This window comes from Mobula hypostoma, chromosome 3, assembly GCF_963921235.1.
Source record: "Mobula hypostoma chromosome 3, sMobHyp1.1, whole genome shotgun sequence".
Classification (NCBI taxonomy): Eukaryota; Metazoa; Chordata; class Chondrichthyes; order Myliobatiformes; family Myliobatidae; genus Mobula; species Mobula hypostoma.
Window position 1 is genome coordinate 206136942 of NC_086099.1, and position 22005 is coordinate 206158946.

General features: G+C 40.3%; 1 protein-coding gene across 2 annotated transcripts in view; it reads left to right on the forward strand.

Moving 5' to 3' along the window:
* Nucleotides 1-7716: 7716 nt before the first annotated feature.
* ncapg2 (non-SMC condensin II complex, subunit G2) overlaps nt 7717-22005 on the forward strand; it is a 116935-nt gene continuing 102646 nt past the window's right edge. For both annotated transcript variants that reach the window (XM_063042412.1, XM_063042411.1), the window contains exons 1-4: nt 7717-7805; nt 13367-13478; nt 20501-20689; nt 21179-21293. In XM_063042412.1, coding sequence (XP_062898482.1) covers nt 13401-13478; nt 20501-20689; nt 21179-21293 — 382 coding nt within the window. In that variant the 5' untranslated portion in view covers nt 7717-7805; nt 13367-13400. The remainder of the gene's footprint in view (nt 7806-13366; nt 13479-20500; nt 20690-21178; nt 21294-22005) is intronic.

A 22005-nucleotide genomic window follows, 5' to 3' on the forward strand; every position in this document is an offset into this window, starting at 1 on the left:
CTGGCCACCTCCTCAAAGAACTCTATCAGGCTTGTTAGACACGATTTGTCCTTCACAAAGCCACGCTGACTGTTCCTGATTAGACCATGATTCTCTAAATGCCCATAGATCCTATCTCTAAGAATCTTTTCCAACAGCTTTCCCACCACAGACGTAAGGCTCACTGTAATCACTGTAAGGCTCAAAGTAATTACCCAGACTATCCCTACTACCTTTTTTGAACAAGGGGACAACATTCGCCTCCCTCCAATCCTCCAGTACCATTTCCGTGGACAACGAGGACATAAAGATCCTAGCCAGAGGCTCAGCAATCTCTTCCCTCGCCTCGTAGAGCAGCCTGGGGAATATTCCGTCAGGCCCCGGGGACTTATCTATCCTAATGTATTTTAATAACTCCAACACCATCTCTCCCTTAATATCAACATGCTCCAGAACATCAACCTCACTCATATTGTCCTCACCATTATCAAGTTCCCTCTCATTGGTGAATACCGAAGAGAAGTATTCATTGCGGACCTCGCTCACTTCCACAGCCTCCAGGCACATCTTCCTACCTTTATCTCTAATCAGTCCTACCTTCACTCCTGTCATCCGTTTGTTCTTCACATAATTGAAGAATGCCTTGGGGTTTTCCTTTACCCTACTCACCAAGGCCTTCTCAGTAGTTAGTCATTGACGTCAGGAAGGGGTATAGTGCCCATGCTCCAGTCAACATCAGCACTGTTGAGGTTGAGAGGGTTGAGAGCTTCAAGTTCCTAGGAATGAACATCACCTATCCTGACCTGGAATTGATGACTTTGTGGCAAAGTTTACAGATGATATGAAGATAGTTGGAGGGGTAAGTAGTGTTGAAGAAGTAATGCAATTGCAGCAAGACTTAGACAAATTGGAAGAATGGGCAAAAAAAAGTTAGATGGCATACAGTGTTGGGAAATGTATGATAATGCATTTTGGTAAAAGGAACAAGAGTGTGGACTATTATCTAAATGGGGAGAAGGTATAAAAATCAGAGGTGCAGAGGGATTTAGGAGTACAGATGCAAGACACTCAGAAGGTTAATTTACTGGTTGTTCTGTGGTAAAGCAGACAAATGCAATGTTGGCATTTAATTCAAGGGGAATAGAATGTAAAAGCAAGGACATAATGGAGGCTTTATAAGACACTAGTCAGGCTGCGCTTGGAGTATTGTCAACAGTTTTGGGCCCCATATCTCAGAAAGAATGTGTTGTCATTAGAGAGTCCAGAGGAGATTCATGAGGATGATTCTGGGAATGAAGAAGTTAACGTATGAGGAGCGTTTGACAGATTTGTGCCTGTAATCACTGGAATTTAGAAAAATGTGGGCAGTGGTGGTGGTGGGGGGTGGGGGGAGGGTCTCATTGAATCCTACCAAGTGTTGAAAGGACTTGAGAAGGTGGATGTGGAGAGGATGTTTCCTATGGTGGGAGTATCCAGAACTAGAGGGCACAGCCTTAAAATTGAGGAACAACCTTATAGAACAGAGGTAAGGAGGATTTTTTTTTAGCCAGAGAGTAGTTAATCTGTGGAATCCTGTGCCACAGACTATGGTGAAGCCCAAGTCCATGGGTATATTTAGACTGGAAGTTTCCTGATTAGCTTGGGCATCAAAGGATATGGCAAGAAGGCAGGTGTATGGGGTTGAGTGGGATCCAGGATCAGCCATGATGGAATGGCAGAGCACACTCAATGGGCTGAATGGCCTAATTCTGCTCCTGTCTTATGGTCTTACGGACCCAACAACATTGATGTAATCGTCAAGAAAGCTCATTGATGCCTCTACTTCCTCAGGAGCTAAAGAAATTTGGCATTATCCCATCAACCTTTACCAATTTTTGTCGATGCACCAGTGAATGCAACCTATCTGGATGCGTAACAGCTTGGTTTGGCAACTTCTCTGCACAGGACTGCAAGTAACTGCAGAGAGTTGAGGACACAACTCAGCATATCACAGAAAACAGCCACCCTTCCATGGACTCTGCCTATACTTCCCACTGCCAGCAGCAAGCATAATCAACCCACCTACCTCAGACATTCTCTGTTCTCCCTCTCTCATCAGGAAGGAGATACAAAAGGCAGAAAACACATACCACCAGGCTCAAGGACAACCTCTATCCTGTTGTTATCAGACTCTTGAATAGACCTCTTGTACGATAAGATGGACTCTTGAGCTCACAAACTACCTCATGATCTTGCTCTTTATTGTTTACCAGCACTGCATTTTCTCTGTAGCTGTTATTCTTTATTCTACATTCTGTTATTGTTTTATCTTATTCTACCTGTAGCCCCCTGGTAAGCCTCAGGCTCACTCAGCTCGCTTTCGTCTAGGGGGAGCAGCCTTCGGCCCCGCCCCAAACTGGATAATCAAGTTTGTGTGGACGCTGTGTGATGTACCCCACCCCGCCAAGTAACAGATAATACACCATATGCGATTAAATGATTACACTTTATAGATCTTACTGAAACTATGTAATTAATAGAGATAAAATATAAAAGGAAAAGTAAAAGGCGCCAAACTTATCAAAGTTCAACCACTTCGTGCACAACAGTTGGAGATCAATTAGTGGAGTCTTCTTTCCACCATTCGATCCCTTCCGACCTCCTTGACCTGCCATCTGGGACCAACCATGGTGGTCGACCAGACGCTCCACACAAGTCTGTCTTCGTCTCCTCTCCTCGCCGAAGACCCTGGGCTTCGGACTCCCGCTCGGGGTCCGTTCCATCAGCCGGCTTACAGCATCGCGTCTCCTCTCTCTGTCCCCATCACACCTTCTGCCCCAAAGCCCACAAAAACAATAGCTTACAGACACACAAGAAAGAATAACATCTATCCCAATAGGTTAGCAAAGGAATACAATTCTCTTATCAGTAATTATAACCCAAACAAGCTGCAAGAGAGAAGCACTTTCTCAGCAGTTAACATAAAAGAAGAAATCTCTGACGTACCTGAATGCACCTGATCTGTATGAACAGTATGCAAGACAAGCTTTTTACTGTATCTTGGTACATGAGACGATAGTAAACCAAAACAATAATGACTGACGAGTCCTATTTGCTTTTAGGATATATTGGTTACTGGTGTGATGGTGGTGAACAAAGGTCATAAGAGCAAAAGCTTGGGAAGAAATAGGTAGGGAAACAAAAGATGTTTGAAACTACCTGAAAAAAATTTGTTTAGAAGTACTTAAATATAAGACCGAATCAGCTTACAATTGTTGGCTGGAAATCGATTCAGCTTCTGCAAAGTTTTATTTAGATAATTGGAGGTATCTGATTTTAGCAAAACACCAATAAAAACAGAAAAACCAAGTATCAAACTGAAAATTCAAGCCTGAATGATGGAATATTCTGCCACCTGGTGGTGTACTGACATATTGACATTTTAGGAGTAGGTTGCCATTACTGAAAGGACATAATCTGACCTGATGCAAAGTTTCCACTCGAAACTTCAACAATTTCTTTACTCCCATAGATCTGCTAAGTTCCTCCAGCAGACTGGTTGTTGCTCGGATTCCGGCACCTGCATTCTCGTGTCTCTCTTCATAAATCATCTCTGCAGCAACCACAGCAATGTTTCTGTTTTCTCCAGCCCTTTACCTTTTCCACCCATCACCTCCCAGCTTCTTACTTCATCCCCCTCCACCAGCAAGCTGGTTTCATCTATCACCTTCCGGCTTGTACTCCTTCCCCTCCTCCACTTTCTTATTCCTGCATCTTTCCCCTTCCTTTCCAGTCCTGATGAATGATCTTGACCTGAAATGCCGACTGTTTATTCATTTCCATAGATGCTGCTTGACCTGCTGAGTTCTTCCCACATTTTGTGTGTATGTGTTGCCCTGTACTTTCTCAGCACCTTTTAGGTAGTACAAAAGACAATGGGAAATGCTACAGAATTCTATTCCTTGCTTAACCTAATAGCCTGGAAGTATCCCAGGTTGTGATGAAGGCAAGGGAGGAGATTCTGATGGCTCTGACATAAAGTTTCAAATATTTTCCAGCTGCATGCTGAACATCAGAAGTATTTGCAGGGAGACTGCAAAAGTTTATATGGAAGATCAAATGGAAGAATGGTAAAGGGATGGGTAGCTGGTGAGAGAATAAGAGGAACCAGAAGCAGGCCATACTCCTCTGCGGTGCTCCACCATACAAATGGATAACGGTTGATTTCATCTTGGCTTCAATTCCATGTTCCCACCTGTTCTCTATAACTCTTAACTTCCCCAGACCTAGTAAGTAAAATAGATCTAGCAGACTATGCAGAAAAAGGCTCCACTTTTTCTGAGTTTATTGAAAATGGTAATTCATGAGAAACTGGCCTTATCATGATAAAACAACCACCTGCGAGCATACAGACTACTTGCCTTTTAAAACAAAGTGAGTAAATTTCAGACTTTGTTTTACTTCTATCTGACTGAAATAAGAGTTCAAGTTCCCTCTCCATGTCTGTAATTAATCATACATGGACTAAATTTTGATTACAATATACATAAGAAACTAAAAGCAAAAATCAGTGTGAACCTTTACAGTAAACCATTCCAATAAAACACAAAACAACTACAAAGAACAATATCTTATCTTCTGACTATAGATGTTAATGTTCTCAGGACTCAAAATGGAATTCAACAATTTCAGATAACTGACCAATCTGGTTTGTATCATAACTGGCTATTTTGATGAAAGCTAACATTAACTCTGTTTTTCTCTCTCCATGGATACAGCCCGACTTACTTTTTCATTTCAAATTTAGAGCAACTTCCCATTCTCATTCACCTCTTTCCATTTACAATTCCTCCAGACTGAACAGCTACAATATTACAAGCCTTCATCTCACCAGGATCCTCCATGTTTACCATAATTTAATCTTCTTTTAACTCCAAAAGGATGGTGAATATACTAACAAGCTGCCATACTTAAAGTGGAGGCTGATGGGGGAAAAGGCAGAAGAATGGGGTTGACAGGGATATTAAATCAGCCATGATGGAATGGCCTAATGCTGCTCCTCTATCTTATGGTTATACAGGTGGGTATAATTACAATGTTTAAACAACATCTTGGCATATGCTTAGAAATGATTTAGAGGAATATGGGCCAAATTCAGTTAAATGGGACTAGATACACATATTGCTTGGCACAGAGGGTTGGGCCGAAACTGTTTAGTTCTATTATTCCAGCCTATTATAGACACTGAAGACACCAGCAAGACTGCAGATACTGGAATTTGGACAAAAGACAATCTGCTGGAGGAACTCAGTGAGCAAGTAGCATCAGTGGAGGCAAAGGGATGGTGGCCTCTTTTGGGATTGAAAGTATAAGGGAAATGTACGGTTATTGTCATTTTCTGGGTTCTTTCCAACCCTTCCTCTTCTTCACAACTTAGCACAGCTTTGCCCTTTTCCCTTGGACACTGTTCACATTAAAGTTTTGTGAACTATCGACCCGCTTCAGTGTCACTCACTCCGCACTTGGGGGTGGGGGCAAGGGAAAATAAAACAGTAAATGCTAGGCCAAACAGGGCTGTTAACTAAATCTCCCAGATGGGAAACGAAGCCTACACTGACAAGTATGGAGTTAAATACTATCACGATTAAATAATTAGCTGACACGTGCAAATTCACAAGCACAATTGCCGTATCTACTGCGCTTCCGTGGTTGTGACACAGCTCTCCCCACCTTTGAAGATATTTTCCAGAGGCAGTATCTTAAAAAGGCGGCATCCATCACTAAAGGCCCTTGCCATCCGGGACATGCCCTCTTCTCATTAACACCATTGGGAAGGGGGTACTTGAGACTCAAGGCCCAGACTCAATGATTCAGATAGAGTTTCTTCACACTCACCATCAAATTTCTGAACAATAATGAACACTAGATTTATTTTGTGACTTATAGTCATTTTATGTCCTTGCACTGTACTGCTGCCTCAAAATAACAAATTTCACGTTATTTGAGATAATGATAATAAACCTGATTCTGATAATGAGTGACAAGCAACTACCAAAGCACCAGGCTCTGTAATTCCTCCCTTAGACCCCTGCAGGTCCTCCTTAAAATGTACATTTTTGCTCTGCTATATTGTTCTCATATGTAGGTGATGATGGAGCATCTTGACATATAAAGACTACCAAGCAGGTGCTACATGTGAGTAAATTCTGCAGAATTTGTAGGTATATCCACACCTCAAGATATGCAACCAGTTCCTTAAGGTTGTTATAGCTGGAGGTGGTAATGGGGACAAGCTCCCACGACCTATTCATGCTCCCAATGGCTTGCACCTCAACTCCTGGCTTTCACACAGCTATTAAGCCAAGTGGAACCATTTCCACTTACATAAGACAGGGAAAAGGCGGGTTACTGGTGCCTTAAAACCAGTTGCTTCGGGCAGACGGGGCTCGTCAGCTGTGGTTGGCAGCTCTTCTCGAGGAAGGAAAACTCTGATCTCAAATCTGGAGCCAGAGTCCCTACATTGAGTTCAATGCTGACTGGCAACTCGTGTGACACTGTTGGTACCAAACTGCACTGGTCTCTGCTGTTACTTTGGGTTCATCAGATGCAGTGGTGGGGTGGGGGGGAATCTTGCTACATGGGTAACAGCTTACTCTCCATATAATACTGCCCAGGCTTCAGTATCTAGACAGCTAGCACACAATACCCATGATCAACTTTGACCAACGGAGGCCTCACACTCAGAAGGTATGCAACCAACGAAGCAGCCTACCGGATACACACATAAAATACTGGTGGAACTATGCAGGTCAGGCAGAATCTAAGGAGAGAAATAAATGGTCGGTAACTGCGTTTTACAGTACCATTGAGTGTCCTGACAAGTTGCATCTCCATCTGGTATGGGAGTAGTCAGGCATCAGACCTTAAGTCCCTGCAAAGGACTGAGAGGATCATAGGAGTCTCCCTACTATCCATCGGGGGCATTTATCAGGAGCGCTGCATACGCAGGGTCCTTAGTATGATTGAGGATCCCACCCATCCAACTTGTATCTTCTTTGACTTTCTACCATCAGACAAGAGACTATGATGCGTGAAAACAAGAGGGGTCAGGACGAGAAACCAGTTTCTTCCCCCAGGCCATTAGGCTTCTGAACTCTCGGCCGCATCGTTTTTGAAATGGAACTGTTTAATCTGTTCCGTACCTTACAATATTTAACATTAATGCACTCTAGTTTGCTATTTATGTGTGATTCAGCTGCAGATCTTATCCTTACCTTCATAAGTTAGCGTGTGTTATGTGCTTTACACCTTGGTTCGAAGAAACGTTTGTCTCGTTTCTATATATATTATATACGTTATATACATGTATGTAGCTAAATGACAATAAATTTGACTCAACACACTCACAAATGATGGAGGAACTCTGTGGAGCATCTATGGAAAGGAGAAAAATGCTCAACATTTCGAGCTGAGACCCTTCATCAGAAATGTTAAGTAAGTCAGAAGCCCAAGGGACAATTAGATCCTGCCTCAGTTAAGTCGAGGAAAGAAAGATTTTTTGGAAGATGTAATTCATCAGAAACGTTAAGGAAGTTTTCTCAGGGGACAATCAGAGCCTGACTCAGTTAAGTCGAGGAAAGAAAGAATTTTTGGAAGATGTAATTGCCGGAGTCGCCAACAGGCGTCCGTTGGAAGCGGAAACGCCTGGTCGCCAAGAACGCGCCAGGTTTGAACCCGCGCCTGCGCACTCGGCCTGGCCGGGAAAAGCGCGCGCGGGTTTGGCTGGCGTCAGGGGAAGGTTGTCGGTGACAAAAGGTGGCTGAGCTTTGCCGTGTCTTCATCACCAGGTAGGAGAACGAGAGAGGTTGGGATTTGTCTCGCTTGCGTTGTGCCAAGGAAAGTTTGGAGGTCGGTTCTACCCCTATACCACCTCCCGGGCTGTCGGAGAGCAGAGGGGATCTGCAAACTACCAGCAGCTCAGCTGCAGCTGCTGCTAATGTGTCATTGTCTACAGCCTGTTTAGTTTTAAATTTCAGGGACTGTGTCAGTGTGTAGACTTATGTGGGCAGCTTCCTTGCTATCTGGTCAATACTCGTGCCATCTGTATTAAAGAATGTGTATAGAAACGTGCCAGCCAGTTTGTGTGCAGCAAACCCCATCAGTAGTTAAGTGACGGTAACCAAAGCTGTTTCATTGATGCCAACTGAGAGATAAATATTGGCCTGGGTATTACATATGGATGCTCTGAAAGTGTAAAGCCATGTAGAATCTTATCTGCAGTGAAGTTTTGAGTGTCACTCTGATCATTTCATTAGTTCCTAACATAGTGTACAACAGAATTGGAAATTTATCCTTGAGGGTATTTGGGTAACTGTAAAACTGTACGGTTGCTTGATGTGACGAACGGATTTGAACAGGTATAGAATTGAGAGTAATGTAGCACTTGTTGTATTGTGAGTATATTTGATGGTGGAGTGTTGGAGGGGACTGGCTCTATGATACATAATTTAGATTCACAGAATAATACAGCACAACTTGCTACATGTTGTCAGCTACAAAAAATATCCATTTGTCCCTACTCCCTCCTGTTAGCAAACTTAATCTTTTAATGTTACTTCCTACATCATCTTTTTATTTACTGCAATATTTTTGGTACAGTACTGTATCAAATGCCTTCTGAAAATCTTGTTATGGTACATCCGCTGGATCTTCATTATCCACAGCATATGTTACTTCTTCAAAGAACTCCAATAGAGTAGTTAAACTTGATTTCTTAGTTATAAAATCCTGTTTACCATGGATTTTTCGAAGTGCCCCTGCAATAACCTTTCTTGCAAAAAGATTTAGATGTTCTTCCAGTGCTAACTGGTTGGTACTTTCCTGTTAGCTGATATCTTTCTTTTCTGAAGAAATATTCACCCTGTTTTAAACTTTATACTTTATTGTTGCCAAACAATTGATACTAGAACGTACAATCATCACAGCGATATTTGATTCTGCGCTTCCCGCTCCCTGGATTACAAATATTAAATATTAAAAATATTTTTAAAATAGTAAAAATTAGTAAATATTAAAAAGTTTAATTATAAATAGAAAATAGAAAAATGGAAAGTAAGGTAGTACAAAAAAACCGAGAGGCAGGTTCAGATATTTGGAGGGTACAACCCAGATCCAGGTCAGGATCCGTTCAGCAGTCTTATCACAGTTGGAAAGAAGCTGTTCCCAAATCTGCCCGTACAAACCTTCAAGCTCCTGAACCTTCTCCCAGAGGGAGAATGCTATGTTTAGTGTAGTTTTGGAAAACATTTCCCAATGGAAGGCTAGGGAAGCTCAGTTTCTGAGTATTCAGGCTCCAATTGCATTCATTTGGCTCTAATGGAGCATGAAACAGTACAACACAGGAACAGGCCCTTTGACAAACTAATTAAACAAGTAACTAAATGTTTAACTAAACTAGTCCCTTCTGCCTACGCAGGTCCATACACCTCCATTCTCTGAATATTCATGTATATATCAAACAATCTCTTAAATACTACTTTGTATTTGCCTCCACTTACCACCTCTGGCAATGCATTCCGGGCACCCACCACTGTTTCCTCACACATCTACTTACAACCTCCTGCGACTTGAAATGTATGCTGTCTAATATTAGACATTTCAACCTTGGGATAAACATACTATCTGTCTATTCTACTTGTTTCTCTCATAATCTTCTAATTTTCTATTTGTTCTCTTCTCAGCCTCTGCCACTGAAAACAACTCAAGTGCGTCCAGTCTATCCTTATAGCATATGCTCTCTAGTCCAGGCAGCATCCTAATAAACCTCTTCTATATGCTCTCCGTAGGCTCCACATTGTTCTTATAATGAGGTGACCAGAACTGAATGCAATACTCCACATGTGGCCTAACCAAAGTTTTATAAAGCTACAACATAATTTCTTGATTCTTCAACTCATTGCCTTGACTATAAAGGCAAGCTGTCTTTGCCACCCTATCAACTTGTATTGCAACCTTCAGGGCATGGACCCTGAAATCCCTCTGTCCATCAACACTGCTAAAGGTCCTGCCATTGCCTGTGTACTGTCCTTTTGCATTTGATCTTCCAAAGTGTGACCAAGTACACTTTAAATAAACTCCACCTGTCATTTCTCTGCCCATATCTGCAAGTGATCTATATCCTACCATATCCTTTAGCAATCTTCTTCACAATCCATAATGCCACCAATCTTTGTAGACCTGAGGGACTGCAGATGCTGGAATCTAGGGCAACAAATAACTATTGGAAGAATTTAGCAAGCTGAGCAGCATTTGTTTATCTTTGTATCATGAGTAGACTACATCATTCACGTGCCCAACACCAAACTTCCCACTATTCTGAGCTCCATCAAGTTACCAGGTGGACAGAGGAACTATAGCTTTCGACAAAAGATATTTCAACTAATTAATGGAATCCCTGACCCATGTCTCTTCAAAATGGAGAAGGGTTGTTTAGAATGATATGAATCTTAAGTCTATTCATCAGGAGCACCTTAAAGCTTTGTGTGAATCAATTATAGCTGAGTATGTGTATCATCTCCCAAACTACTCATCAAGATTCTCTGAAATTCTGAGTCCCTTGGTAACCTCATCAGTCACATTGCAAATTGTTGAATTTCAGTGAAAGGAAGTCCCTGAACCCAAGTTGTTTGTTGATTGACCTTTATACTTGTATGTTACATACAGTAGCTGGGAAATATTTTGCTGGTGACCTATAATTGGTTCAATAGTATTTATAGGATTTAAGAGTTATGGTCACAGTAACACTTAATGCCACAACCGGTTCTGATGTCAGAGGATTTAAATGTCCACATTCAAGAATGCTTCAGCGATAGTACTGTTCGTTGTGCTGAATAAATCCCAGCTGCCAGAACAGCAGGAGGTGAACGAACAAACAGGAGTGATAAATGTAGATGACATCCTCACCAATGCACGTATCACTCCATTCTTACAGTCACATGACAGTGACTCTAATAATGACAACTGCACAAAACCTTCCCTCCAGGAAGTGTGAGATATTGCCATCACACTGGCACAAATCACATATCTAACACTCAGCTAGATATCTGGGAGATACTATTGGCTATCAGCAGCTACTGAATTGTCTTCTACCACAATCATCAACCTGGAATGTAAACAAAATAAGTAAGCATTTGACAGATGGAATATTTAGAAAGGGAAACAGATAAATGCTTTGTTTCCAGTAGATGCTGACCATTTCCTTAAGGACAGTTAATAATAGGCTGTTTTCTCATGTCTTCCCAGTGCTGCTATCATGAATAACGAAGTTATGATTACTGTCTGTATTGTGTTTGATCTATTGAATAGAGCTATAAAATTGTATATGGAAATAAGCCCTTCAATCTAACTGTTCTGTACTGACCAAGATGCTCCTTTCAAGCTCATGGAGTGTAATGTGCCAATGTTTGGCCCACAAATTTCTAAACCTTTCCTGTCCATAACACCTCTCCAACTGTCTTCTAAAAGTTGTACCTGCCTTAGTCACTTCCTCTGACAGCTTGGTCCACATAGCTACCACTTTTGGGTAAACAAAAAAAAAAAGTTGCCTCAATTTCCTATCAAATCCTTCCCCTTTTACCTTAAACCAAAACTGTTTGGTTCTTGAATCTCCAACCTTGGGGAAAAGCCTGTGAGTATTCACTCTGTCAGAGTCCCTCACATCCTGGCAACATCCTTGCAAGTCTTTTCTGTGTTCTTTCCATTTTAATAACATATCTTCTATGGCAGGGAGACCAAAACCGATCACAGTACTCCCAAGAGTAGCTTCATCAATATCTTGGATAATGGTACCATTGCCTCCCGACTTCTATTATCAATATCTGATCTATGAAAGCCAGCATGCCAAAAGTCTTCTTTACCACCCCTTCAACTTGTAAGTGCACTTTTAGTGAATCATGTACTTGTGCTCCAAGATTCCTCTGTTCTCCAACACTCCCCAGTGCCCTGCCATGCATTGTAAAAGTCCTTTCTGGATTTGACTTTCTGAAATGCAACACATCCTATTTATTTGAAGTAAACTCCATTTACTATTCCTTTGCCCATTTACTCAGCTGATCAAGATCTGCCTGTAATTTTTGATAACCCCCTTAACTGTCCACTATATCATGTGTTTTAGTGTCATCTGCAAACTTACTAATCGTGACAAACAGTTGATATCAATGACAAACAAGAGTGGGCCCTTCACAGAGCATGGAAACACACCACTAGTCATGAGTCTCCCATCTGAGAAACAACCTTCCACCATCTCTCTGCTTTTTATCATTAAGCCAATTGTGTATCCAGTCAGTCAGCTCTGCCTGGACGTTTTTGTTGTGATTGTAAAACCCTGTTGGACATTCGGAATGTAGAATACTGCAAGTCCGATTCAGTGTTGAGACCAGTGGTGGGGGAGCTATGTGACCTTAGTTATGGCACAGACCAGGCCTTCATTCATGCCTCAGGATCACCTTTTATGGCTGCTGAGGAAGGAGATGCCAAAGCTAACTGTGTTGCTGGATTCTGCACTGGGCTGGTGTTGCTATCTAGTGTTCACTGTTTGGGAGACAAGCTGAATTGCAATCTTCTGCGGCTGCACTGGGCTTGTTCTGCAAAAACATGGCTCTTGGACAACACCCATGCACCGCCAATCAACAAGCCATGATCCTCAGGGACTTGTGCTATATTATTATTTTTTTAAATCTCTTTTTTGTAACTCTGTTTTTCTGCTATCATAATTATATGTGTTACATGTGCTGTGCGTGACTGTTGGTTCTGTGCTTAGCATTGTGGCCCCAGAGGAACGCTGTTTTGTTTAGCTGTGTATGGTTGAATGACAATTAAACTTGAACTTGATTCCATGTACTATAACCAACACTCCATGGATTCATTGCAAGGAAGAGTTGTGGGATCAAAATTGACCAGTGGAACCCAAATGCCATTGAAATGATGAAGTGGTGCATGCAGAATGGTATAAGGCCAAGTCAGGTTTCATTGCCCAATTATACCCTCATCAATAATTGCACAATCAGCCCATCTCAAGGAGTTAGCATTCCTGTGTGGAGGTAACACCTAAATTTTCCTTGTTGCCGTAATTTGGATTCAAGAAATGAATATGTTGAAACATTTTGTGTAGTGTTGACATGGCTAAAGTCATTCTGTTTACCACTTGTAGTGGTAATTGTATCCCCTTGCGTTTCTGTTGCTTTATCAAGTGGGACACAACCTTAGTGCTGCATTTAAATTCAACTAAACGACCTGTCTTACAACTATTGATGTGAAACCAAGTTGCGCTGTTTGATATTTTTTCTTAGTGACTAATCAATCTTAAATTATTTATTAAGTATCATAATACACATATTTAATTTTTTTTCAGAATCTGTTTTGTTTGATGCGGAGAAGTGGGCATCATGTCCAAGCGTGAATCCTTCTTGCGATCCGTGTGCACAGCTTCTGTGAAGGAATTCCTGAATTTTATTGTGCTCCACGTAAGGATGCTCTTGTGCAGTTAATCTAGCTTTGTAATGGTGGTTCTTTGTGCACATTCAGTGGTTCAATTCAATATCAAATGTATGCAATATACAACCTGAAATCCTAACTTCGCAAACATCCACGAAACAGGAAAAAAGTATTACTTTGCCACTTCCTAGAGGGATTTATCACTGCATTGCTCTGCATTGTTCTAAAGTACAACAACGTTTGCCTTCTTGCAGAGTTCAACAGCTTTCTGCTTTGCCATAGAAGTTTGCTTTTTATTTGAAAATTTTAAATTAAAAGTATCACCAAAGAAAACCCAGAGCAATACAGTTTATACCAAGTTCTCTTTTCTAACCATCCTCTATTTACCATGTATTGCATTATTGTTGATTTTGTGACTATCCGTTTTAATTATCTAGCACACTTGATGGACCCACTGTGTTTGACTGAAAGAGAAATCCAGTGAATTCTGATTAATTTGGCCATTGGTTAATCGGGGCAATTTAGTTGGGGCAGGGTACTGTTGCCGAACAGTTTCTAACTAGTATCAGTCGAGTGCACTTATATGTTCATTAGACACAACACCGTGCTTGGAGCAGTTTTTAAATAGCATCAGTTGTGTGTTCTTGTATTCAAAAAGCAGTTACTTACGTCACTGATAGTTGGCGAGAAATAAGCAGTAAGGCAATTCAGAACTGTTTTGCTCACTGCGGTTTCAAGCATTCAGGTTTGGAAATGCCAGAAGCATTTGGGAGTGAAAATGAAACAATTTCAACACTTCAAGTTGGAAACTACAAAGAATTTGAAGGTGTTGACGATCATCTTGAATGTTACAATGAAAATTAAAATTCGGAAGATGCATCGTCCAAAGCATTGTATGAAGGCAGTCCATTTATCTACACTAGGTGTCTGTGCTGATTTTGTTCATTTACAGTCGATCAAAAGAACACAATAGTGTACACTGGATGAATTCCTCCATCAATAACTATAAGGAATTAATCCACAGTTTTATAGTAAACACAAAAGATTCTGCTGATGCTGGAAGTCCAGAGCAACACACAAAGTGCTGGAGAAACTCAGCAGGTCAGGCAGCATCTATGGAAATGAATGTATAGTCAACGTTTCGGGTTGAGATCCTTCTTCAGGACAGGAAAGGAAGGGGGAAGATGCCAGAATAAAAAGATGGGAGGAGGGGAAGGGGGATTAGCTAGAAGGTGATAGGTGAAGCCAGGTTGGGTGGGAAAGGTAAAAGGCTGGAGAAGAAGAAATCTGAAAGGAGAAGAGAGTGGATCATGGGAAAAAGGGAAGAAGGAGAGGCATCAGTAGCAGGTGAGGAGAAGAGGTAAGGAGTAAGAGTGCAGAATAGAAGAGGAGGGAAGGATGAGGGAAACAAAAGAAATATTTTTTAGTACTGTAGTAGTATTGGTAGTGGTCTAATTTGTTCTGTATTTCATTTAAATCAATAATTTGTTACCAGTTAAATGATAGTTTGTCTTATATATACCTTTTTAACTAATTTCCATGAAACTTCAGCTAATTGGGACAACTGCTTAATTAGGCCAAATACTGGATGATGCTCTCCATGGCACATCTGTAGAAGTTTTTGTGTTTTAGGTGACAAACCAAATCTCCTCAAATGGCTAATGAAATATAACTGCTGTCTTGACTTCTTTATAGCTGCATCAATATGTTGCGATCAGGTTAAGCCCTCAGAGATATTAACAGCCAGGAACTTGAAATTGCTTATTCTCTACACTTCTGATCCCTGTACGAGGACTGGTTTGTGTTCCCTCATCTTACCCTTCTTGAAGTCCACAATCAGCTCTCTGGTCTTACTGATGATGAGAGCAAGGTTGTTGCTACAACACCACTCAGCTAGCAGGTATATCTCGCTCCTGTGTGCCCTTTTGTCAGCATCTGAGATTCTGCCTACAATGATTGTATCATCAGTAAATTTATTTAAGGCATTTGTGGCTAGGCATTTGAGCTATGCCTAGCCACACAATCATGGGTGTAGAGAGAGTACAGCAGTGGGCTAAGCTTTTTGATCAAAACTGTAGGGATGATGATGTTAAACGCTGAGCTATCATCAATAAACCGTATCCTGATACAGGTATTTATATTGTCCAGGTGATCCAAGGCTGCATGGAGAGCCATTGAGATTGCGTCTGCCGTAGAACTATTGTGGTGATAGGCAATTTGCAGTGAGTCCAGGTCCTTACTAAGACAGGAGTTGATTCTAGCCATGACCAACCTCTCAACCTCTCAAAGCAATTCATCACCGGAGGTGTAAGTGCTACTGGAGCAGCTCACACTGCTCTTCTTGGGCACTGGTATAATTGTCGCCCTTTTGAAGCAATGGGGAACTTCTAACAGTAGCAATGAAAGATTAAAAATGTCCTTGAATACCCCCGTCTGTTCATTGGAATAAGTTTTCAAAGTCTTACTCCTTCGGAGCCTGCCACCTTGTGAGGGTTCACCCTCCTGAAAGAGAGCCTGACACTGGCCTCCGAGACAGAGATCAAAGAGTCACTGGATGCTGCAGGGATCCTTGTGGTTGTTGTATTATACTCCCTTTCAAAGCAAACATAAAAGCTGTTGAGCTCATTTGATAGTGAAGCATCACTGCCATTCATGATGTTGGGTTGTGCTTTGTAGGAAAATATGAAATTTATGAAACTTGTATGATAATTTTTCTTGTATACTTAAGGTTAAGTCAAGAATTCTCTTGCATCAATATGACTTAAAAATGAAACGTATCTGAATCCTCACCTGTAACAGTACACTTTTCCCTGCTTAATAATATCCAATGCTCTTTTGGAAGTTATCATTAAATCTGCATCAGTCTCTCCTTCAGACAATGCACTTCCAACTTTCATCTTAACTCATCACATATATTTCTTTCTTGTATTTTTTTGTCTTGTTCTAAGACATAACTTTGTTTTAAGAATTCGGTTCCCTCAGCTATTCACAAGCTGGAGGCAGTTCACAGAGCTCTGAAATTGATCTTGGCTTTAAATGTGTAACAGAAGACCGGAGAAATCTATTGAATGTAGTGATTAGTAAATCTTGAAAATTGATTGGAATTAAACTGTGGGAATAGAACAAAAGATATCAGATTCAAAAGCAAATTCACAATTGGTGTCATAAATTTATCCATATGGTGAGGCAATCACATAGAATGGACATGTGGATAGAAAATTGGAAGCAAAACCCAGATATAATATTGATCTTAAATGTTAAGGCCAATTAAGATATGTGGGTTTACATTCAAAAATGCAAGAGATTCATTAATGCTGCAAATCCAGAACAACACACACACAAAATGCTGAGGGATCTCAGTAGGTCAGGCGGCATCTATGGTCAACTGTTTATTTCCTTCTATAGATGTTGCCTGGTCTGCTGTGATCCCTCAGTATTGTGTGTGTGTGTTGTTGCATTGCCATTAAGTTAATAAGAATGGAAAATTTTATTTGTATTTGATTCAAAGACTGGCAGATATTGATTAAGCTCTTATATATATTCACATGATTCACCCTCTTATTTGGAGAGTCTGAGATTTGGTTGGGTATGGGAGGTTGTATTACAGTATTCACAGTGTTGTTATGCACACCTGCTGTCTGCTCCTACTTATAGTGTCTTTAGGGAGATTAAGATAATTCTGGTTAAACACATGAAGTTGTAAGTTCATGATTTTGATTTTGAAGCAGAAAATGTGGCAAAAACTCAGCAGGTAACATTTGTGGAAAGAAATCTTTAACACTTTTCAAAACGGAGAAAGTAAGTTTGTAAACATACTGTAGCAAAGAAGATGGAGGTCACAATGGACAGAACACGGAATGCTTTTAATTTATTTATTTGGAAAATTGGGAATCTTTTGGGAAAATGTTCAAAGTAAATTTATTATCAAAGTGCACATTTGTCACCATATACAACCGTGAGAATCATTTTCTTGTGGGTATTCACAGCAAATACAAAAAACAGAATAGAATCAATGAAAGACTGCACACAGGAGGACAGATAAACAATCAATGTGGGAAAGACAACAAATCAACTACAAAAAGAAGAAAAAATAAATGTGTATTTAATATTTAAGTAACATTGTAAATATATTGTTTGATTAAGCATTCTCATTTATTTAAATAATTCATTACAGATTACACCGGACAACAAATTTTTTCAAAAGTGTTACGACCTCAGGAATTTTTTTGGTTATGATAGACCGCTTGAAGCTGAACACAAATATAATTTCAGACTATTAGTATCACGTAGGAATTTGGGGAAACAGGAAATTAACTTTATTGAATCATGGCTTGGCTTCGCGAATGAAGATTTAGGAAGGGGGCTGCCCACATCTGCTGCAGGCTTGCTGGTGGCTGACGAGGCCAATATGGGACAAGCAGGTCTGACCACAGCAGCTGCAAGGGAAATTTTGTGCTGCTGTGTCAATGTTCTTCCTCCTTCTCCTTTTGACCTCAATGCCAGCCCTGCGTGAGTTCTCGAAGGAGGAGACAGACTGGTGAATGGTGTGTCGCCAAGCCTCGTAATCGGAGGCTAGGTTAGACCACTGGCGATGGGATTTGACAAGCAACAAGGGATTTCTTCAGAGAGCCTTTGTACCTCTTCTTTGGTGCCCGTCTGTCACGGTGGCCAGTGGAAAGTTCGCCATGCAGCACAATCTTGGGCAGGTGATGATCTTCCATCCAATTAAAATGTGTTTAATTACATAACCCTGCTGATGCTTTGCAATAGTTTGACTAAGCTAAAATGATTTGTTGATGATTTTCATTTGTACTCAGTGTCTGAGGCTTCTTGCTTAAGTGTCCCAACAATAATCAGCCAGCATTGATGGATTCCAGTTGCCCTGATACCATTTCTCCATGACCGCAATGTCTTGATGAAACCTTTCACAGAGCTCATCACTGACAGCATCAAGATTTCCAGGGAAGAAGTCTTAAATGGGAATGCCGAAAATGAATCTTTAGTGACATGTTGCACTTCCTGAAGCATGTTGTCAACTAGCTGCATGTAGTTTGGTGCTCTGTAGTTGCCAATAACACTGGACAACAAAGATTTTGCTTCCTGAATACTTTTAGGTGTATCTTATGAATTTTGGGCTACTGATCATGAAAATCTCCTTGAAATTTCCCTATCACGCACCATTTTTTTCATAAACTTATGTTTACTATTTCAATTCATAATTCAAGTCAATTAAAATATTGCCTGCAATGTACGCTGGAAAGTTTCCTGTCTTTTCCAGGCATGCTTAGGCGGCGCAGCTGCTACATGGCAGGACAAGTTTTAGTAATAATTATTGGGTTCAGGACTGTAAGGATGGAATTTGCTATCACCAGGCACAATAATTTCTATGAAGGTTTTGATATTTGAGACAGATGCTTCCCAGAGAAACTGATGCCAAGATTAAGGAAAGCATTTTGTTGGTCCACAACTCAAACAGGTCATCAATGACAGGCAATTTGAAGAATTTCTAGTGGGACCGGAGAAAATCACATGGAAGGCATTCAAGGAAGTTGTTGAAATTTTTCTCTGCATCTACAGAGCACCAAACTACATGCAGCTGGTTGAAAGCATATAAAACCATGAAATGCAACGTGTTACTAAAGATTCATTTTCTGCATTCCCATTTAGACTTCTTCCCTGCAAATCTTGGTGCTGTTAGTGACGAGCCTGGTGAAAGGTTTCACCAGGACATTGTGGTCATGGAGAAAAGATACCAGGGCAACTGGAATCCATCAATGCTGGCGAATTATTGTTAGACACTTAAGCCAGAAGCCTCAGACACTGAGTACAAATGAAAATCATGAACAAAATAATTTTAACTTAGTTGAACTATTGCAAAGCATCAGCACCATTATGCAATTAAACACATTATATTCAATTTAATTTGTTGTTTCTCCAAATTCCTATGTGATACAAGTAGTCTGAAATTATATTTGTGTTCATCTTCAAGCAGTCTATCATAAACAAAAGAAATTCTGAGGAAGAAACACTTATGAAAAAAATTTGTTGCTCAATGTAACCTTTTCAACAACATCCTTGAATGTCTTCCATGCGATTTTCTCTGGTCCCACTAGAAGTTCTTCGAATTGCCTGACTTTGATGACCTGTTTGATTTGTGGACCACCAAAAATGCCTTCCATAATCTTGGCATCAGTACTTCTGGGAAACATCTGTCTCAAATATCGAAATCCTTCACCAGCCTTGTTAATTACATTCATAAAATTTTTCATAAGCCCCAGTTTTATATGAAGAGGAGGCAAAAATATCTTTAATGGGTCTACAGATGGTTCATGTGCCACACTTTTCTGCCCTGGAATTAACTGCTTATGGAGTGACCAATCCTTTGTAATGTATTGAGATTCTTTAGCATGGTTGCCCCATTCGCAAATGAAACAACAGTACTTGGTGTATCCAAGCTGCATTCCTGGTTGCAGCCTTTCTAAAACCTGTCCTACCATGCACCATCTGCCCTGCCTAAGCCTGCCCAGGCATGCCTGGACAAGATAGAAAACTTTTCTGCTTACATCGTGGGCAACATTTTAATTGATTTGAATTATGAATTGAAATAACAAATATAGGCAATTTAAAAAAAAATTGTGTGTGATAAGGAATTTTCATGATTTGCAGCCCAAAATCCATAAGATACACCTGAAAGTACTCAGGAAGCGAGATCTTTGTTGTCCGGTGTTATATGCAAAAATAAGTGAATTGCATATGTCAATGTGCTACCACATGGTATGTGCACACCTTGCTTGAAGTAAAAGATGAAATTGGACTCGTATCTTGGGCTCTTGTTGTCCTTTCAATTAATTTACTGTTTTGAAGTTACAAAACAATAATAATAAATAAATAAGCAATAAATATCAATTCAATTAATTTCAGGCAAACTAACTTTACTCATATTGTGTTTCCTGGGACATGGTGAAAAGTTTCCATCAGTTTAAGGTGATTGACTAACCCAAGACAAAAGTATGATAGATTTGATTTCAATTTTATTTTTTTCTTCCTTTAGAAAAATAATTCGGATCCATTTGATCTGAATGAGTTGCTGCAGGAGTTCCCACGGAAGCAAAAAGAACTGTTGTGGAAGCAACTGAAGACTCTCTTGACTGATGTTCTGTTAGCCAATCCTGTGGAGAATTGGCAGAAGTTTGATGAAGACAGTGATGATGAAATGGAAGTGGAGGGTGCCCTAGATTTGGTGAGGAGATATGGCAATGTACATTTTGCATCTTAGCTAAAATTAGTTATGTATTTATTCAGGCCTCCACCAACTCAGTATACATTCTTTTCTAGTGATTATAGGTATTGTTTTTGGTTGATTTTAAATGTTCCTGTGACTTTACAGGAGGTGATGACTCCCCTAGAGAGTCTACCCAGATTTTCTCACCATCTCACAACCTTATTACTAAAATTACATTCACCACAAGGAATACTGCAGATGGACATTATGCAATGCTAATGTACTGCTTCATTTAAATTTCTAAACTTCATTGCTTCACTGGAGCACGTCTGTTTCGTGATATCAATGACTAATTGTACTTGAGATAAAAAAAAGTGTTTCTTTTCATTAATTTTTTCCAAGAATGTAAAAGGTTGATACATTTTAAGGGATTTAAATGTTAATGAAATTTAATTACTTTGTTTTTTAGAAGTTTACAATAAAACTTCCTTTGTTTTTGTTCTTCAGAAGGAAGCTCTGTCTGTGATTAGTGGTATAACTGAAGTGGTTGCTGCCTCCATAAATGTTATTGATGAGAATGTTGTTTACATTGATCTGCTGGAAATTGCCATTATTCTGAATGGTAGGCATTTTTCAGTTTCAGCTTTGAAATCTAATTTTTTTAATAGCTTGGATTTCTGTCATGTCTTCAATGAATTTAAAACTTAATGATGGTTATAGACTTAAGTAGAATTTAAATATCTTTGAAAGAACTATCTTTGGTGTTATCTAAGATGCCATATTTAATATGCTCATGTGATGAGTGCTAGTAATCCTAGAAGATATTCACATGGATTCCAGATTGACTAACCTGGTGCTTGACAAGGTCCCCCACGAGAGACTCATCCAGAAAGCCATTAGGCATGGGATCAGGAAAATTGGCTTAAAGGAAGAAAGCAGAGAGTAGTAGTGGAAGGAAAGTATTCTGCCTGGAGGTCGGTGACTAGTGGAGTGCCGCAAGGATCTGTCCTGGGACCCCTGCTCTTTGTGATTCTTATAAATGTCCTGGATGAAGAGGCGGAAGGATGGGTGAGTAAGTTTGCAGATGACACGAAGATTGGAGGAGTTGTGGATAGAGCTGTAGGTTGTCAAAGGTTACAAGAGGATATAGACAGGATGCAGAGCTGGGCAGAAAAGTGGCAGTTGGAGTTCAATCCAGGTAAGTGAGAGGTGATGTATTTTGGAAGGACAAACCAGGATGCTGGTCGGTTACTTAAGAATGTGGATGAACAGAGGGACCTTGGGGTTCAAATCCATACATCCCTCAAGGTCGCTGCACAGATTGATAGGATATT